The following is an 18,406-nucleotide window of genomic DNA, read 5'->3' as shown; positions in this document are numbered from 1 at the left end:
TGTGAGTTTCCCAGCATGAAGGGGCATTGGGCCAGGCAGTGAGTGAGCAAGCAAGCAAGCAAGCAAGCGTCACCGTGGCAAGATGCCAGGCCCCTGGCCTTCCCCTCCCTCTCTCCCCCCCCACCGACAGGCCCCAGAACACACAGAGCGAGCCTTGTCTGAGAGGCACTGGGCACGCACCCAGCACAGGTGCTGCAGCAGGAGACTGGAGAGAAGGGGAGGGCAGGGGGAAAGATAGAGCACGGAGAAGAAAGAAAGAATGTAATAAATAAAGAAAGATGGATGGATGGATGGATGGAGGGAGGGGGTGATTGATGCAGAGATAAAGACGGAATGAGAGATGTTGTTTAGTTAAAGGAAACTGGACTTGTTTAGGAGCTTGAACATGTTTTGTGTCTTCAACAACATAGAGGGCCTCTTTGCTAAACCCTTCTGATTTAAGATGACCTGGATGAATGAGAATCTTCAGAGAGTGAGAAGAGTATGTTTTGTTTGGCAGACGGCTGAAGGAGTGTGCGAATATGCTGGGAGACGGATGAAGCGGTGTGAATAAGTTGGACAGCATGTGTGATTAACATTAGGTGATAAGATATTGGGTGTCAGGCCCTACTGTGGCCTAACGGTAGGGCACTCGTCTGCTATGCGGCCAACCCGGGTTCGATTCCCGGCCTGGGTCCTTTGCCAGCCCTTCCCCATCTCTCTCTCTCTCCCAACTCACTTGCTGTCAACATCTTCACTATACTATCATAAATAAAATCAAAAAGACAAAAAATATATCTTTAAAAAAAAAAAGATATTGGGTGTCTGTGTGCAGTTTGCCTGTTTGTGTTTGGAGATGGGATGCTCGATTGGAGGAGCTGATGCCTGTGTAGTGTGTGACATGGTGTTTATGGAGATGGAGCATAAACATTCAGACTCCTTCCAAAGCTGCTGGGCCTTGAGACCATAATAATGTGTCTCTTCCAAGAACAGCACAACTGGAGAGAAGATTTGTTTCTGGCACAGAGGCTGGCGATTCTGCAACTCAAGTCTTTTTTTTTCCCCAGTTGCCGTGATCAGAGACAGGCTTAAACACGTCCTAAGTGACTTGTATATTCACACTAGCACTCTCTCTTCAGAGAAACTAGATAATGTTGTAGAAGTATTACATTAATTATCATGATGTGTGTGTCTGTGCATTTCTTCCCTTTTGAAGTCAAGACTTGCGTTGTCTTTTTTTTCGCTCTAGCATTTTTCCCTCCAAGTTGGTGGACAAGAACAGCCAGGGTTTTTTTCCCCCAGAGTGAGTCAAGCGTAGTCGATTTGGCCTGCCATGCATCCATGGACTAAGGATTAGTATAGGGAGTTGGTGGGTTACAGGTTTGAATCTCACTCTGATCTATAGGAATCCATGGCTGAAGTGCCCATAACCTCACATTGCTCCAGGGACTGTAAACCAATACCCTTTAGTGGTGAGGGTTTGGATTAACGGGCTATTGGGAGCTGATTTCGACGAAGTGGCCCTTCTCAACGGAACACCGAGAGAGGGATGGGGAGGAGTAGACTAGCTTACGATCGGACAAGGTCTTGCTCCCAGGCTGCGTGCGTACGCGTGTGCGCGAGGGTAATATAACACAGCTGGCCAGGAGTGGAGAGGAGTGGGATCTGTCAGCAGCACTCTGCAGATGAGCCGTGAGAGGGTGATTCGCATGTTGAGAAACAGGAGGAGGAGGAGAGGGAGAACATTATATTTCCTGTTTTTTGGAGGGGTGCGCGACGACAATGCATTGAGAGTTCAAGAGTAGCCTAGGCCTACAAACAGCTCTTTGGTTGTTGTTATACTCACATTTTTTCTTGCATCTTTTTTTTCAAAGATGTGCTTTGATCTTTGAGCTGTTTTTATGTTGTTGTTAGCCCCTGTCACACATGAAAGAATGGACTTCCTGTACCTAATGGCTAAATACTTAAAACAGTGGGAGAGTTGCGGCCTGTTGACAAGAACGGGTGGTCCTACTTTTTTTCCCTTTTTTTAAAGAAAAGGAAAGGGGGGCTGGGGGTGGGGGTGGTTGTCCAACTTTATATGCCTCGACAACTCTGACAAGAGTGGCCTCACACACTGTGTGTGTACCGGAATTGGCCCTCACTGGCCTGTTCTGCCCACCTCCCCCCCTCTCCACCCCCGCTTTCTCCTTCCGTGCTCGGTCTCGTCCCGGAAGCGTCAAACTTCCAAAACGTTTACACACTGATTTGGGATTCTGGCGGCTCTGCTTCCGACGCTCCCAACAACCGGCGCCTGCCAAGGGGAAATTCCTGGCCGCGCTGCCGCTGCCGGTCACAGGAGAGATCTAGTTTAAATGTGCTGGTTGTGGGGCGGTACGGCAGCACTGTTGCTTCAAAAGCAAAGCCATCCCCTCTAATGTATTTTCATTGTCTGTTGTAAACATGTTGTTCTGTGTCAACCTCATGGATCTAATAGGCTTAATCGTTGCCCTAGTGGTGGTATTGCTGTTGCTGGCACGCTCCCGGGACTATAAACAGCACGGTTGCGCTTGTTGGCTTTTTATCATGCGCGGTCTGCCATCTAGTGGCCTCCCGAGGAATCGCATATGTGGACGCTTCAGTGCTCTCCAAATATTTACTGGGGAGAATAAGCCAGTGTCTTCCCACTCACTGCTGGCTGGCTTCCATCGCAAATATTCTCCCCCTCCTGAGTTTTTTTTCTCAGAGAGCTGCTTGCCTGCCTTTCAGCCTGACTCTCTCTCTCTCTCTCTCTCTCTCTCTCTCTCTCTCTCTCTCTCTCTCTCTCTCTCTCTCTCTCTCTCTCTCTCTCTCTCTCTCTCTCTCTCTCTCTCTCTCGCGCGCGCGCGCTCGCTCCTCCATTTACACATCTGGTCCTGTCTTTAAGCCTTCAAACTATTTCATTGAATTAATTTCGCTTGGTCGTGAGTTATTGTGCCAATAAAAATGATTGGATGGAAGGGTTGTTATTATAATTTCCCCACCAGACTCCCAATAGAGCGTTGATGAGGGCATTCTTTCCCCTCATACTTAATATTAGCTATTTATTAATATGAGGCAATTGAACACTGGGTAAAATACCCCCCCCCCCTCTCTCTCCCCCATACTTGGAGTTCTATAAGCCCTTTATTAATGTAACACATGGATAAATATTAATATCAATCGTTCTCTCTCTTCCCTCTTCTTCTTCTCCAGTTCTGTCCATCCTGAAGAAGTCCAAGCGGGCGCGGAAGGCCAACGTGCAGTTTGACCAGGTGGAGGTGTTCTTCTTCCCGCGGTGCCAGGGCTTCACTAGTGTGCCCAGCCGCGGCGGCTGCTCCCTGGGCATGCTGCAGCGGCACAGCGCCCAGCGCAGCTTCACGCTGGCCGAGTTTGCCGTGGAGCAGCGGCACTCGCGCCGCGAGAAGCTCAAGAATCGCATCAGGCAGGAGCGGCTGGAAGCACTGCGGCAGAAGGTGAGTTTTGCGCATAGGGGTTGGATTCATTATCCATTGAGGACTTCATTGGAAATTTCTGTGTTTTAACTGTATATATGGTTATAATTTGAAGCAATACCCAATGAATGAATGATCTGTAAAATGGTGATTGAAATGAAGTCAGCTTTATTGTCCATTTCATAGTTACAATATAGAAACTATTTTGATGAAACAACTTTTCAAAAACTTTGAAGTTTTCAAATTAGATATCACATTGACTTCAGACTTTGGGGCATTGTGGCACCTTCTGTCACTTTCAAGCAATTTCTAAAAAAAAAAACCCTCTTTGTCCTCCCTTCTTCCCGTACCCCAGCTGACAAAGAACGGCACCATGGAGTCCGAGGAGGCTGACCGCCTGACGCTGGACGACATCCCCGAGTCCGAGATCGACCTGAGTGGCGTCAACATGGAGGACGGCGCGTCCTTCCTGCATCCGTACGCCTCCAAGCAGCGGCACGCGCTCCTCAAGGCCGCCGGCGTCAAGAAGATCGACAAGGAGGAGAAGCGGCAGCTGCACGAGCTGCGCCTGTCGCGCGAGAACTGCGGCTGCGATTGCCAGACGTTCTGCGAGCCCGAGACCTGCAGCTGTAGCTTGGCGGGCATCAAGTGCCAGGTGAGGGGGGCTTTCCATGATACTTGTTACTTGCCAGGCATCAATTGTCAGGTCAGAGGGCTTCCCAGATGCACATTAAACATTTTAGATGATTCATCATGCTACTTGCAGTCACTTGGTGGGGATCAAGTGCCAGCCGTGCTTATAGATGCAACTTGTGATCCTTGACTTTGGGGACATCAAGTGCATCAGTCAGTCATGTTTTCTAGGGTTGACTGACACCACCCGCCCCCTCGTTGAACTGTTTGAGATGAGATTTAGATGAGTCATCTAACATATTTGTGGTTATGAGTAGCCAGGTGCGAGGTGAGCAGTTACCAGATGCCTCCCACCAAGTTGTTTTTGCTGACTCATATAACGCATGCCTGTGGCCACCTGTGGTCAATGACTTGACTTGACCAGGTCCCACCTTGAACCATCACACCAAATGCACATGGGTCATTTATGGTGACTCATAATGAGCCTGTGGTTCTTGACTTGGATGTAATTGTTGCACTCTGTGGTTTAGCCACTTGCACCACTGGCAGTTCATAGGATTAGTCACCGTTTTTGTTTCTACATGTTACAAGGACAAATATCCCGTTTGTGAAGGAGTTATAACTGTAGAATGACCGAAGTATTTCATTTTTAAACATTTAAAAGTCAGGCCTTGTGGGCAAGCTACTGAAGCAGGATATCAAAAGCATCAATAAAATATTTTTTAATAGAAGAAGGCTCTCTTTTAAATGCGGTATCTGATGTTTCTGTTTTTTCCCTCTACCTTCTTCCTCCAGATGGACCACTCGTCCTTCCCGTGCGGCTGCTCCAAGGAGTGCTGCGCCAACCCGGAGGGCCGCGTGGAGTTCAACTCGGGCCGCGTGCAGACGCACTACATCCACACCATCATGAAGCTGGAGCTGGAGCGGAGGCTGGAGGAGCACTCCAACCAGGGCTCCGAGCACTCCCAGTCCCCTCCGTCGCCTTCGCCTCAGTCCCCTCCGTCGCCCTCGCCTCCGTCCCCGCAGTACCACCAACACCACTCGGCAGACTCAGAAAGTCACTCCTTCCAGCAGCTGCCGACGCTGTCGTTGTCGTTGTCTCCGCCCTCCTTGGTGGCCGACATCCCCGCGTTCCACTTCAGCTCTGACCTGACGTCGGTCGGCGAGAACAGCTGCAGCAGCGACATGACGGACACATCGAGCTCGTCGGGCCAGAGCGAGGAGTACTCGTACTCGTATGCGGAGCCTGGGGAGAGCCAGGCGGCGGGAGAGCGATCGCCGCTGGACGTGGACGAGAATGGCCTGACGCGCATCCTCAGCTTCACCGACACGGACAGCGAGGACGCAAACTGTGGACTCGACAACGCCCGACACAATAACACGGGCGCTAACGTTAATGATAACGATAACTGCCAGAGGCGGACTCAGACGACGACGACAACAACGTCGTTTAGCATATTCGGGTCGTGTTTGGAGGACAATGATAATAACACGCTCTCAAGTAGGCACAAGGACCTGGACGACAATAGGACCACCACGTCCATGTCGGAACTCTTAGATGAAAATGCCAACCAGGGCAACGCACTGTTCCACAGCAGCTGTGGTACCGTCCCTAACACGCCGTCCCCGTCGTACGACCACACGTCCAGCTACAATATGGACCTGAGTCTGTCCTCAGAGTCCGATCTTGAGTTCTTTGACGGGTTCCCCTGCCTGGGACCCAGCTCGCTCTACAACTCCCTGAAGGAGTATGAGCCCGTGGACAACTTCTTTCACTTCCAGTTGCCTAGCTACCCCAGCCTGCCTCAGGGTGGCGCCAGCAACGCCGACCCAGGCACCTGCCTCCTGGAGTCTCTGATTGGCTTAGGCTCAGAGTCCGTTCCAGAGCCACCGCCCACTTTCACGGACAATCAGATGTTGGAAGAAGCCATGAAGTTGTCGGTAATGGAGCCTGTGAAAGTATAAGGGAGCGAGTAATTAAGGACTGCCAGATTGTGTAACGGACAGTATTGTATATATTTAAAACAAACAGAAACCAAGAACTCCTGGGGATTGGATTGTGCTCATGTATTTACTTTTGATGTGAACCATTGTGATGACTGTGACGTCATACACCACCACCCCTTCCCCACCCCCTTCCTTAAAATTGTATTGAGATTTTTTTTCTTGTTTGCCTTTGAAACTTCAGCAGAGCAGTGTGATTCATCGTGTCATCACCCAAACGGTAGCTATAGCATTCGTGTTATATTAGTATTTTTGGGATGGGAGAGAACCAGCAGTGTTAAAAGATTTTTGGCTTTCGAAGCCGCCTGATCAGGGCTCTGGGTACCCAATGCTGGTTGCGTAACAAACCACACCTATCATTGAGATGAATTGGTCAGCTGCATTTTAATTTATATTTTCGTCAGTAAGGGCAATGGGGGAAGGAAGTCTATCAGTATCATAAAATATGAACCTCAGGGAATTTGCTCTAGCTTTTTTAAAAAGAGGCCCGAGGATCGTCATTGAGACACAGACAAGACACACACTCGTGCTGGACTGCAAACGGGGCTACTTAACACAGAAAAAAAAACGTTGCCAACATTTCCAAGGCCAACTTTGAATTTTGGAACCTTGATGGTTTTGTAGTCCCTATTTAGTAAGCTTTCTGTTTTCACTAGTGGGTGTTAAAATCCACAGTGTTCATAAAGTTTTTTGTATCTTTAAAAAAAAAAGCTAGAGGAGAACTCCAGATCCCTTATGCTGGTGAACTTTTAAATGGTCTGATATGGTACACAGTTCCCCTCCCCCAAAGGCTCCTCACTCAGCACTTTATCTTTGAAGATAGCCGCGAAAGAAAGAAAGAAAGAAAGAAAGAAAGAAAGAAAGAAAGAAAGAAAGAAAAAGGCAGAGACTCTCGTTCATATCCTTGTTTGTCCTTTGAAATCGAGATTGTTGGAAAGAAAAACTGCCTCTGATGATGGGTCAACCGTGCAGAAGTTTACTAGCAGGAATTGCTGAGCATTTTGTTTTTATTTATTGTCAAACCAAGAATAGTACCGCTGTAAATTGTTTCAAACAAAGGATGGTATAACTAATATCTATTATCAATATCACTTTTTTTATTTATTCCTTAAATTTTATTAGTTTTTCTTTTTTTATTTATTTCTCTTATTTACCAATTCAAAGATGGGGGAGCATTGTATTACCAGCAAGTGCAACCATTTTTCTTTTTTTATATATCATATTTTATTACTTTCTTCCTTGTACACACTATTTTTTCTGTCAATGGAGAAGATATGCATACAAGACATTCTTCACTATGTCATTCTCTTTTTATTATATATAATTAACTGTTTGTTTGTTGGTTAAATTATTCATCATTTACCATTTCAGCAGTCATTTTTTATTTATTGCATTATTAGGGCAATAGAGGAGGGATGTGAAGATGGGAGACGTTTACTATAATGTGCCTGTTCATCTAAAAAGGAGCCATGTTTGCCAGTCTGTTGTGTACTAGACACAGCGGTTGTTGTCGTCGAGCAGTTGGGTTGGATTGGACTCAGCCCGTACCCATCCAGATCGGTCAGGGCTTTGGGTCAGCAGCATTAGAGCCTATTATGTAGCTAGGAGCTTACACTAAGATTTTTCTAACTAATTTGTGTAGATTTAAAAGAAAAAAAAAGAAATGAAAGAAAAAGAGAATTCTAATCTGTATCAATGATATAAATTATTTTATTAAAGAATGAAATCTGCAATTTTTCTTCAAATATTGAAACATTTGTAATATATTAATAATAGAAAAAGAAAGTATATGAAGACCTTCGTTTTATCACGTGAAAGGCCTTTTGTCGAGCCTCTCTGTGTGAATCGGTGGTCTCTTTATTAAACTAAAAACTAATGTCAATTTGCTAAGCCAAATTTTGATTGTACTCAGAATGTTGAGATATAAACAATTGATCAACCTAACTGTGGCTGTAAATTACTTGTTTATATTCTATTTTTCTTTCTTTGGATCAAGCCTGCATATATTATGCACCTTGTACCATATTATGCAATGTTGTCACCTGTGTTTCTTAAAAAGCCTCATGGTGAGTGGACAGTGCAGTGACACTCACCCATTGAGATATGATTTAGGGAAATCATTCAACAAAGAAAATCCCATCCAAATGTACATATCCCATGAGAGCAATGTCCAGTTGTATCCCCTCCACTTCTGGCTTATTCTGGGAAAAGAAAAGATGCATGCGGGACCCATATGGTATAATTTAAGCAAAATGCACAATCTGAAATGTAATTGCTTTTTGTGTTATTTTGCTGACTTGAATTCTATTTCATGTCCAGAAGAGGGCACTGTTTTTTTTGTTTTTTGTTTTTGTTTTACAAGATTACCTACATGTTTTTTAATCATTTCTCATGAAGATATGACAACAATGGGTATTTCTTTATTGTGAATTCTTGTACGTGTTGACAACACTGCTTTTTTAAAGCATTTCTTACTTTTTGCCTTTTTTGTTGTACATACTGTATTTCTTCAGCTTCAGTGGTACTACAGAGCAACATGCTGCTTTTTATATTTTCACTCTAACTATTTAAAAATGTTCATTTCAAGTCATTCAACAGTAGTTTGTCCCTGCAAATAAAAAAACTTCAGCCTTTTTCTTAAACTGTCTATCGCCTGTCTATTTCTTATCTTGTGCAGTACATTCATGTTTAATTACTTAATAACAGAATAACAGAACCGAAATTGGCACTGTAATTAAGGAGTATTTGACTAGTTACATTTGTAAAAAAAAAAAAAAAAAAAAACTATATCTGATATGATTGTATTCTCAATGCTTGTTCAAGTTCCCAAGCAACTGTTAATATACATCAATGATCATAACAGCAGCCTAAACATTATAACAATGTCTACACAATTTCCCAAACTGACAAATTTAAGTGTAATTCATTTACCAACATGTTAGGACAATATAATCACATAAACTCAAACTGATCCATGATCCCTGATATGTGGTAGGCTAAACAGAACCACCAGCGTAGTACGAAAACATCCCCGTAAGATGGTGCTTGCACCACCATTAAATAAGATTTTTCTTTTTGGGTCTAAGGGTCACGTACAGTTGTCAGACGTCCTGCAAACACTCAAGCACACTACACAGTGAAGATGATGAAGGAAGGTGGTGCAAGCGTCATGATCTCAGAATGTTTTCGTACTACGATGTGGTAGAGGGCAAGGGCAAGGGCAGCCGTGGCCTAGTGGTTAGAGAGTTGGTCTTTCAATCTAGGGGTTGCTGGTTCGAATCCCCCCTGACCTCTCCCTACATCTCCATCCATGGCTCCCCCGGGACCTCTCCCTACATCTCCATCCATGGCTGAAGTGCCCTTGAGCAAGGCACCTAACCCCACATTGCTCCAGGGACCGTAACCAATAAAGTCCAATAATAATAACCAATAATAATAATAAAGTCGCTTTGAACAAATTAAAGCATCAGCTCAGTTCAATGTAATGCACTGTAATGTAATGTGGATTATGGGTCAGGTTCAACACATCAGAATAGGCCTGCTGGAAGAAGCTAAGTTGCCATGCTGAAGAGGAAAATGCCTTTGAAGTGGATGTTTCAAGATAATGACCCCAAACTAGGGATGTTAACCGGTAACCGGTTAACCGATAATCGACCGGATCAACTTTAACCGGTTAAAATTTTCTGTCACCGGTTAACTGGTTGTAATAATGATAATAATTAATTATAATTTCCTCCCAAAAAGCCCCCCAAAAAATGATAATTTTGAGGTTTTAGTACGATAATTCAGCATTTTCCATCTGGCAACAGTGGCTGGACATGGCAGGTCCTGTCTGCGCAGCGAAAAAAAAGGCTTGTGAAAAATAATAATAAAAAAAAAACAGTGCTGTGCATATCAGGCACGCAAACGTTGTATTATTTAAGATTACCGGTTAACCGGTTAACCACCGGTTAATGAGTCTCAGTAACCGGTTAAGAGTTTTTTCAATTTTCGCCATCCCTACCCCAAACACGCAAGCAAGCAAAATTATGGCTACAAACAAACAGAATGGAGTGGCTTGCACATCCTTCTCCATGACTGAGGTACCCTGAGCATGGTACCATCCTACCACACTGCTCCTTTAGGGCCGCCGGGGCTGCCCCCTTGCACGGGTGCGGCATAAATGCAATGTCATTGTGCGCAGTGTGCACTTGTGTGCTGTGGAGTACTGTGTCACAATGACAATGGGAGTTGGTCTTTCCCAGGTGAGCTTTCACTTCACAATACCCAGACCTTAAAAGGGGTATGCCACTATTTTGGGGCTTAATACAGTTAAAATCATTGGCTGAGGTTTATAAAGGTGGTAAAGTGTCTTATTTTTCATGTAAGCCGTTGTCTTGCTTTAAGACAAATTAAAAGAGGGAATATGTCCTGTCCTTTACCATCTCTACAAATAAAATATATCTGTTATGGAAATTAGAGGATGGAGAACCTGCTACCAAGGACATCTTGCACTGACACTATCCGATTCAGATGCTGCTGAGCGAGCATTAGCAGCAGACTCTATTGTCACCATAGTTTTAGTGTGGGCAATGCTCATTTCAATTCAGACCAAGAATCTTCTGAAATCGTTCACAATGTTACATTTGCTGTCAAGCATGTAAGCACAGACTCCCCCATACTTTCACACTATGTGCCTACATTTTTGTAGTTTCATCAATCTGGTCAAGCAGGCTACCCTTGCATCATCTCTGCTGAGGACTATATTAACATTGTCAGCTAAGTATAATGTCAAATAACAATGTAATGCATTACCAACATGACATATTGTATATGACATGGTAGACAATTTTTTGTCGAGGGGCACCCCTTCTAGGATGTCTTCCAATCCCGAATTATGTGCTTCAGTCCAGCGCATAACGATTTCTCGCCTTAGAGCCCTACTAGTCTCCTCAAGGAACTGGATGCAGTTTATCATTCTGCATTGCGATTTGTGACAGGTGCCCCCTCAAGAACCTTTGTGATTTCAGATCTGTAGGCCTACTCTAAAGTCTGCATCCATGTAGGCAGGGTGCGATTTGTAGGGGGGGATGGGGGGGATTGTCCCCCCTCCTGGTCTTGATATCGCCACTTTTTCTACATGATTTTATCACAGTTCAATGTAATTCCATTGAAATTGCTTGAAATCTGAAACGTATCCCCCCTTCTGGTTTTCCGACAAATCGCACCCTGCATGTAGGCCTATTTAAGGCGTAAATTGCATATGTTACTTTTTATTGCAAAGGCACTGGGCAAACTTCCCTATTATATCTGTAATTTATTGACTTTTTGTACTTTATCTTATGGCACACGTTCCTCACAAGCTACTACAGTCTTGCACTCCTCGCACTGAATTAGGGAAAACAGGCTTTTCTTTCTATGCTCCATGGAATGAGTTGCAGAAGATAGTATGGACTCTCTGCCCTCATTATGACTTGTAACTTATTCTTCTTAATGTGTTTTTGTACATTTGTTTTCCTTTTTGTCTGTGTTTGTCTGTGTCTGTAACTATATGTATGCTGCCATTTTTACCAGGACTCCCTGGAAGAAGAGACTCTAGTCTCAATGGGACAGTGGCTACATAAAGGATAAATAAATAAATAGTTTCTTCGCCTCTCGCTTGCCGTAGTCAGTAGTTCCGGTCATAAAATCAAAATGGCGGCGTCCGAGGATGACAACGTGAGTATAAGCTAACAGTGGTTATAAACATTTTTGTTACAATAACCATTCGCCTTCGTAAGTCATAGTACAGTGAGTAGTAAATAGTAGTGAGCCGTGTACTTCATAACCACGTGTATGAATAAACAATCCTAAAATGACAGCTTTGATTAGCTGTAGCATGGTCGATGGCGTTAGCTTATCATCAACATACACTATCTGTTAAAAGTTGTAAACTGGACTGATACCCTAAATGTTGCTGTCTTATTACGTGCACATTGTTAATATACAACTGCATTTAGTGTCATAACAATAGTGCTAGTTATACAATCAGATTCGTTCTCTGTGTCATGTCAATTAAGCTTACTGTTGTGCTTTCATGTTGTAGGTTTTGGTGGACAGTGATTTGCCTGCTGCTGTGAAACTATTCAACAACCTCACAGAACAAGTAGGTCTTCACCATACGACGGTCATTTACAGACTTGTTTTGAATCAACACCAGGCTATGTATGTGTACTTTTTGTTTTTGTGGTTGGCTATATGTTTGACTCTGTTCATGTTGATATACTAGATTGTTTCAGTAACAAGTCATGTCCAGAACCTGATCAAGAAAGTGAAGGACAAGGCATATCGGACGTCAAAGGTAACCACATTAAAGCATTTTACTATGGTCGCCGCCACTCTTTCTGCGTCCATTAAGATCTAACGATCCGTTCTGTATGTTGTAGGGGTTGTCCTACCTTGACGTAAGGTACCAATTGCTGCTCTTTTACCTGCAAGATGTAACCCATCTGATCAGTCTGAAGACGGAGGGACAGAGTTTGAAAGACAGTGAAGCAATCCACAGACTTGTTACTGTCAGAACAGTGAGTCGTTTGATAAGGTTTACAGTTTACTGTCTGCTTTCACTGGAAGTCATCGCAGGTTTGAGATCTGTCATCTTGCTGGTTCTCTCTAGATACTGGAGAAGATGCGACCACTGGACCAGAAGCTGAAGTATCAGATCGATAAACTGGTCCGAACAGCAGTGACAGGAAGTCTTGGTGAGATTAATTTCACGTCACCCTATCTAGTTTGGATGTTTATAGTATGGAAAACAATAATGAAATGTTGAAATCTTTTTGCTATACACAGTAACCTGTGATGATTGTAATTGTGTGTGTGTGTTTTCCCCTCCCCAGCCAAAAATGACCCGTTGCATTTTCGCCCTAATCCTGAGAATCTTGTCAGCAAAGTAAGGCTTGCTTCCATTTCAGAACTCTTAATAATGAATTGTGTTTACGGGGCTGTGTTTAGGATGCATTATTGATCGATGGCTAAACTCTGCTAAATCTCATTTGTAATTGTCAAGCTGAGTGAGTCGGAGGGCTCTGATGTGGAAGGCGGTGGCACCAAGGATGGAGACGGGACCAAGACAGACGGGGCTTCTGACAAGAAATACGTACCCCCACGAATTGCTCCAATGCATTACGGTAAGGTGCACAACGAAAACAGAAATGCATAAAGTGGTTTTAATTGAAGAAACTATTCAGGCAACATACAGTAAGCACATCACAGTGTAATACACTGAACCCACTTGAAACTGGCAGTCATACACCGAGCTTAGCACAGTGCCAGTGTATGACAATGTCAGTGTCATGCAGGTTCATATTTGTAACCCTTTTTTATAAAGGTTTAACCACCTATTCCTGTTCCTACGTCTTTCTATCTCTTAGTACTACAAGAAGAACCTGGGGAGTATTCCAAGAACATGGTTAAGTCGTGATAAACCTGGGTGGTAGATAAACCTTCATGAAGCGTTACATCTGCTAATAGATAGCCCTCAGTTGTTATTTAGACTGCAGGCTCTTGTATTAGATGATTTAACACTGCCTCAATATGAACTTAACCTGGATTATTTACTTATCCAGGTTCTTGGCATACTCCCCCAGAACATTTGGTCCGTGTTTAGTTTTGTTTTTTGTTTTACCCTCCTCACTTTGTGTATCTTCGTCTTGCGATCCTTCAGACGGCGACCTGACGGAGGCGGACAGGCAGAAGGTGGCGGTGGATAAGCACCGGCGCGCTGCGCTGCGCAGCTCCGTCATCCAGGAACTGCGGCAGCAGTACAGCGACGCTCCGGAGGAGATCCGAGACCGCCAGGACTTCCAGACCGAACGGCAGAGTCGGGAAGAGCAACACAGGTCAGTGGCAGGACACTGGGTTTCTAGGCCGTGCAGGGGTGCCGACAGGGGGGGGGACATAGGGGACAGTTGTCCTGGGGCCCATATGGGTCCTCATTACATTGTAGGCTATCTATGGGGCTGGGAGGGCTCTTTCAGATGACTTTTTCCTGGGCCCAGCCAAAGCTGTCAGCACCCCTGAGGCCGTGACTTGGAAAAATAATGATGCACTATTTTCCATTGAAATGAAGCCCAATCACAGTTGTTTATGGTCTAATTGTGTTTCTAGCCATTCTATCCATCCATGATGATGTGCAATATTTTGATGGGTAGTTTGTGAATTACAGTGGTTCATACATTGTCAATATCAATGGGTGTTCATTTACAATGTTTTATGACATACAAAAAGACTAAGGCATCATTTTATATAAATATATATATATATTAGGGGCTTTTATGCCTTTATTTGATAGGACAGTCTGAGATGGTGACCGGAAGTGAGTGGGACAGAGACACGGGGTGGGATCGGGAAATGACCCCGGACGGACTCGAACCGGGGTCCCCGTGGGCATGCAAGCCCAAATGTGGGGGGCTTAGCACGCTGCACCACAGCGCCCCCAAGACTAAAGCATTTCAAGTGTACTCTATTTATAAAACATCATCCATTCACTATGAGCTCTGTATTTTGATCTGAGCTAGTCGATGCATGTTGTGATTGAATTGCTGTGGGTCCTCAGGAAAAGCTATGAGGAAACCATGATGGTTCGTCTGCACATGACCCGAGACCAGAAGGTCCAGAAGAGAGGACTGGTGGGAATGACGACCCAGCTGAACAACATCACACGCTTCGGGGACATCTCAGGCCTGATGGGCGAGGAGGCACAGGTACCGTACTCTTTCTCTCTGAAAGTCAGTAGCCTCTTAGTTACTGCAAATGGGGTCGCCGGCGGGACAATTCACGATTTGCTGAAAATACTCAAGTACATCATAACAACATAGCTATGACATATAACAGATTAAAACATAGCTCTTACAATTTTCATGACGGTAAGGTTATAACATAGGCTCTGCGCTAAGGGATTAACTTTTAACTACCATATATACTTCCTCTGAAGTACTTCAGCTGTGTTGTTGCTTTGTACTTGATACTGTTTTTTCGATTTTAATTATTATTACGCCAACTATTTTTAAAAGATGGTTGAGTTCTAGCATTGTTTTTGATGGTGTGGCGTCTCCTCTGCATTGTAGGAGATGCAGTCATCAAAACCCAAAAAGAAGAAGCTGATGAAGAAGAAGACAAAAAGAAAGGGTATGTCTGGTCATTTTGATCCTCCCAGTACTTTGTAATTCAGATTGGCGACGGACACAGGTGTGCTAAAAGGCATACCTGCCTGCATTGTTACCATTTAGGCAGTCGTGGGTAACTGGTTAGGGTGTCAGACTTGTAGCCCAAAGGTTGCCGGTTCAACTCCCGACCCGCCAGGTAGGTGGTGGGAGTAATTAATCAGTGCTCTCCCCCATCCTCCTCCATGACGGAGGTACCCTGAGCACTGCTCCCTTGGGGCGCCATTGGGGGCTGCCCCCTTGCACGGGTGAGGCATACATGCAATTTCGTTGTGTGCAGTGAACACTTGTGTGCTGTGTCACAATGACAATGGGAGTTGGAATTTCCCAGTTGGGCTTTCACTTCACTTCACTATCTACTGTAGAGCTCTGCAAGACTTCGACAACAGATTTGTAATTTATTTCACTTTAGGGATTGCACACAACTGTATTTACATCATCTTCTCGTTTTCTTTGACAACAAATGCCTGCGTCAGGTGCAATACCTCATTATTTTCTCTTTTTTATCATCCCCAACAGCTTTCAAGAAGGGTCGATAATCAGCTGATGGAGACCAGACAGCTGCTGAAGCATCACAACAAACCAACTGTTTCATTGTTTATTTCTACTTTGTGACAATTATTTCTTGCCGTACTGTTTTCATTTTGAAAAATAAATGACTGAAAGAAGTTAAAATCAGTCTGACTGAAGTGTTTGAAGCATTCTAAATGTACAGTATACAGTACAGCACACAGTATTTGAAAATGTCTGGCTATGGCCCTGAATAGGAGGGAGCTTTCGCAGAAAGAGTGTCTTTGTTAGATCACCAGTACCATTCTCAGGGCACATCAGTCATGGGTTAGGAGGGATGGGTCAGTCATGGGTTAGGAGTGCACTCATCTATGATTTTTGGTCAGAACATGACCATTCTCAGGACTTGTTAATTATAGAAGGGAATTCAAAGTATTGACCGGTCACTACTCAGTCCTACCTGTTACTGCTGGGAATTAAACCTTAAAGGTGCAGCGTGTAGTATTTTTTGTAGTTTATTTCCAGAATTCATGCTGCCCATTCACAAATGTCACCTTTTTCATGAATACGTGCACCACCACCAAATTTGTGTAGTCATTATGACTGGGAAAATTGCGCTTTTCATACATAAAAAGGGGGAACTTCTTCATGGTCCGCCATTTTGATTTTCCAGAAATAGACATTTTTAGCCGTAAAACGTACTGTACTTTGGTTATACTAGTTAATATTGGTTTATTATTTAGTAAATATTTGCAAAGATCAAATTTGGTAAAAGGCAGGCAGCACATTTTCAATGAGCAGCATAGTTGCAGTACCCATTCTGGCTACATTTTACACAGTGCACCTTTAAGCAATGAAGTCCAAATCCTTAACTGCTAGCCTCATGACATGGTCTGAGTTTTGTTTGTCATGGAAACAAAACTGTTCTTTGAGCGGCCCCCTCCTAATTTCACCAGGGTCATAGAATTCCTGGAATATCATGGAAACTCAAGTTTTGTAATTAAGATATAATTAAGATATTAAGTAATGAGATATGATCATTTTGCATGTAAAGTCATGTAATATCATGGAATCATGTCACCGGTATATACAGTTGTGCCCAAAATATTACCAGTGTCTTCACAAATGTGAGTAAATGTAAACATTCATCAAGTAGATTGTACTTTCATGAGCAAAAATGCATTGGGGACACTGCACATTCTATTTCAAGGCAAGAAAATTGGGGAAAGGAATTCCATTTTATATTTCACAGAAAGTGAAGAAATGCAATGTTCTAAAAATAGCAGTGTTGACATGTTTTTGAAAACTCAAAAATGTTCCTCACAAACTAACAAATTCTTGTAAATTCAACATTGCTGTTCATCCTCAACTAATATTTTTTCAAGTAAAAAAAAAAAACCCAGTCAATATCTTGGGTATTTATGGCAGATCATGGAAATTCTGTTTTACCGTCAGGAAAAGTCATTGCTATCACTGGCTAGGTTCAAACATTATCTTGGCCATTTCGTTTTTGATTTTGAATGGAAACCAGTTTCACATACTGACAAATAAATAGTTGGTGTAATGTTACATTATGCAATGTTAACGTAAATGCCTATTTACAACTGATGATACAACTGACTATCAGTAGATCTCATTAGAGATCATTGTAAAAATGCATGCATTTCCCAGTGGAAGTCACACCGAGATGGAACATTATATAAATCAAGAAGATACACACTAGTCAGTGAGTTTGGCTAGTGGATTAAGTTATATCAACTCTTACCCTACTTTTTAGCATACCAAAATTCAAAATTGAGATTGATACCAGTCACTGTTCCAGACTTTTTTTTTAATACACTGATAAAACCCCTGAGATATTTCTCAGGGTATTTTCATACGTTGCACCCATAAGCCAAATATCTAACTTGTGAGTAGTGTGCAACAGAATTGGTTGTGGGCTTGTTAATACCCAAAGGGCTGTAATGAACGGGGATCACACCAAGTACACCACCTTTTATTTTTTGTATAGAGCAGTAACATCACTCCTGCTCCAGATTTCCTTCTTAACAGTGGGCTACTTAAATGCAGCAATGCACCATGCCAAATTACAAATCCTTGATGACAGCAAAGGGATATAAAAACATTCCCTCCTCAGTCACAACTTGATGAACCATTTTGAAAAAAAAATTAAGAGCAAAGAGGAAATGGACACATACAATCGTATTTCAGAGGGTGTATTCCAATATGAGTCCTTGCGTCTTCCACTGGTCCTTGTGGCCTCACGTTTTGCTGATACCCCGCCTCTGTGGATAAAACAATTTTTATTTTCCCGCGGTCAGCCTAGCTTAACAATTTTTGGGGGACTATTCTTCATTCACCATCCAGTTTGCAAATGAGAAAATGACTTGAACATTTGCGAGATATTTATTTTAAAGTACAATTTTGTTGTCAGTGATATCACAACGCATTACTTCCTGGTACGAGGCCACACACACACACACACACTCACAAGTGGAGGCAAGGTCGCATATTTGAACACACCCAATGACTAGGCTAGGTTTGGCTGGGTTTGAATGAAGTGACTGCCTTGTTGGGACATGCAATGCAATGTGATACAAAATATATTTTGCAAAAATCACCACTTTTCAAAATACACCATAATTT

The 18,406-nt window shown here is 43.4% G+C and overlaps 2 protein-coding genes across 2 annotated transcripts in view; both read left to right on the top strand.

The window, feature by feature from the left end:
- The window catches only part of csrnp1b (cysteine-serine-rich nuclear protein 1b), a 25,049-nt gene extending 16,339 nt beyond the window's left edge, over positions 1-8,710 (top strand). The window contains exons 3-5 of the mRNA XM_063207308.1: positions 3,193-3,452; positions 3,787-4,086; positions 4,860-8,710. Coding sequence (XP_063063378.1) covers positions 3,193-3,452; positions 3,787-4,086; positions 4,860-6,029 — 1,730 coding nt within the window. The 3' untranslated portion in view covers positions 6,030-8,710. The remainder of the gene's footprint in view (positions 1-3,192; positions 3,453-3,786; positions 4,087-4,859) is intronic.
- A 3,004-nt stretch (positions 8,711-11,714) lies between these two features.
- ngdn (neuroguidin, EIF4E binding protein) lies at positions 11,715-15,928 on the top strand. The gene is made up of 11 exons (XM_063206218.1): positions 11,715-11,765; positions 12,133-12,192; positions 12,316-12,387; positions 12,473-12,610; positions 12,703-12,787; positions 12,926-12,978; positions 13,096-13,216; positions 13,753-13,927; positions 14,644-14,791; positions 15,155-15,215; positions 15,770-15,928. The coding sequence occupies exons 1-11, from the start codon at positions 11,742-11,744 to the stop codon at positions 15,787-15,789; spliced, it is 957 nt and encodes a 318-aa protein (XP_063062288.1). The 5' UTR covers positions 11,715-11,741; the 3' UTR covers positions 15,790-15,928.
- The last annotated feature ends 2,478 nt before the right edge of the window (positions 15,929-18,406 follow it).

The sequence above is a fragment of the Engraulis encrasicolus genome, chromosome 9 (assembly GCF_034702125.1).
Source record: "Engraulis encrasicolus isolate BLACKSEA-1 chromosome 9, IST_EnEncr_1.0, whole genome shotgun sequence".
NCBI lineage: Eukaryota > Metazoa > Chordata > Actinopteri > Clupeiformes > Engraulidae > Engraulis > Engraulis encrasicolus.
Note: the sequence above shows the minus strand (reverse complement) of the source record. Positions and strands in the feature narration are given on the sequence as shown.

Coding starts and splice junctions, on each gene's coding strand:
- ngdn (XM_063206218.1), top strand. CDS start 11,742: ATGGCGGCGTCCGAGGATGACAAC. Junction 12,611..12,702: donor GACTTGTTACTGTCAGAACA/GTGAGTCGTTTG, acceptor GGTTCTCTCTAG/ATACTGGAGAAGATGCGACC. Junction 13,217..13,752: donor AATTGCTCCAATGCATTACG/GTAAGGTGCACA, acceptor GCGATCCTTCAG/ACGGCGACCTGACGGAGGCG.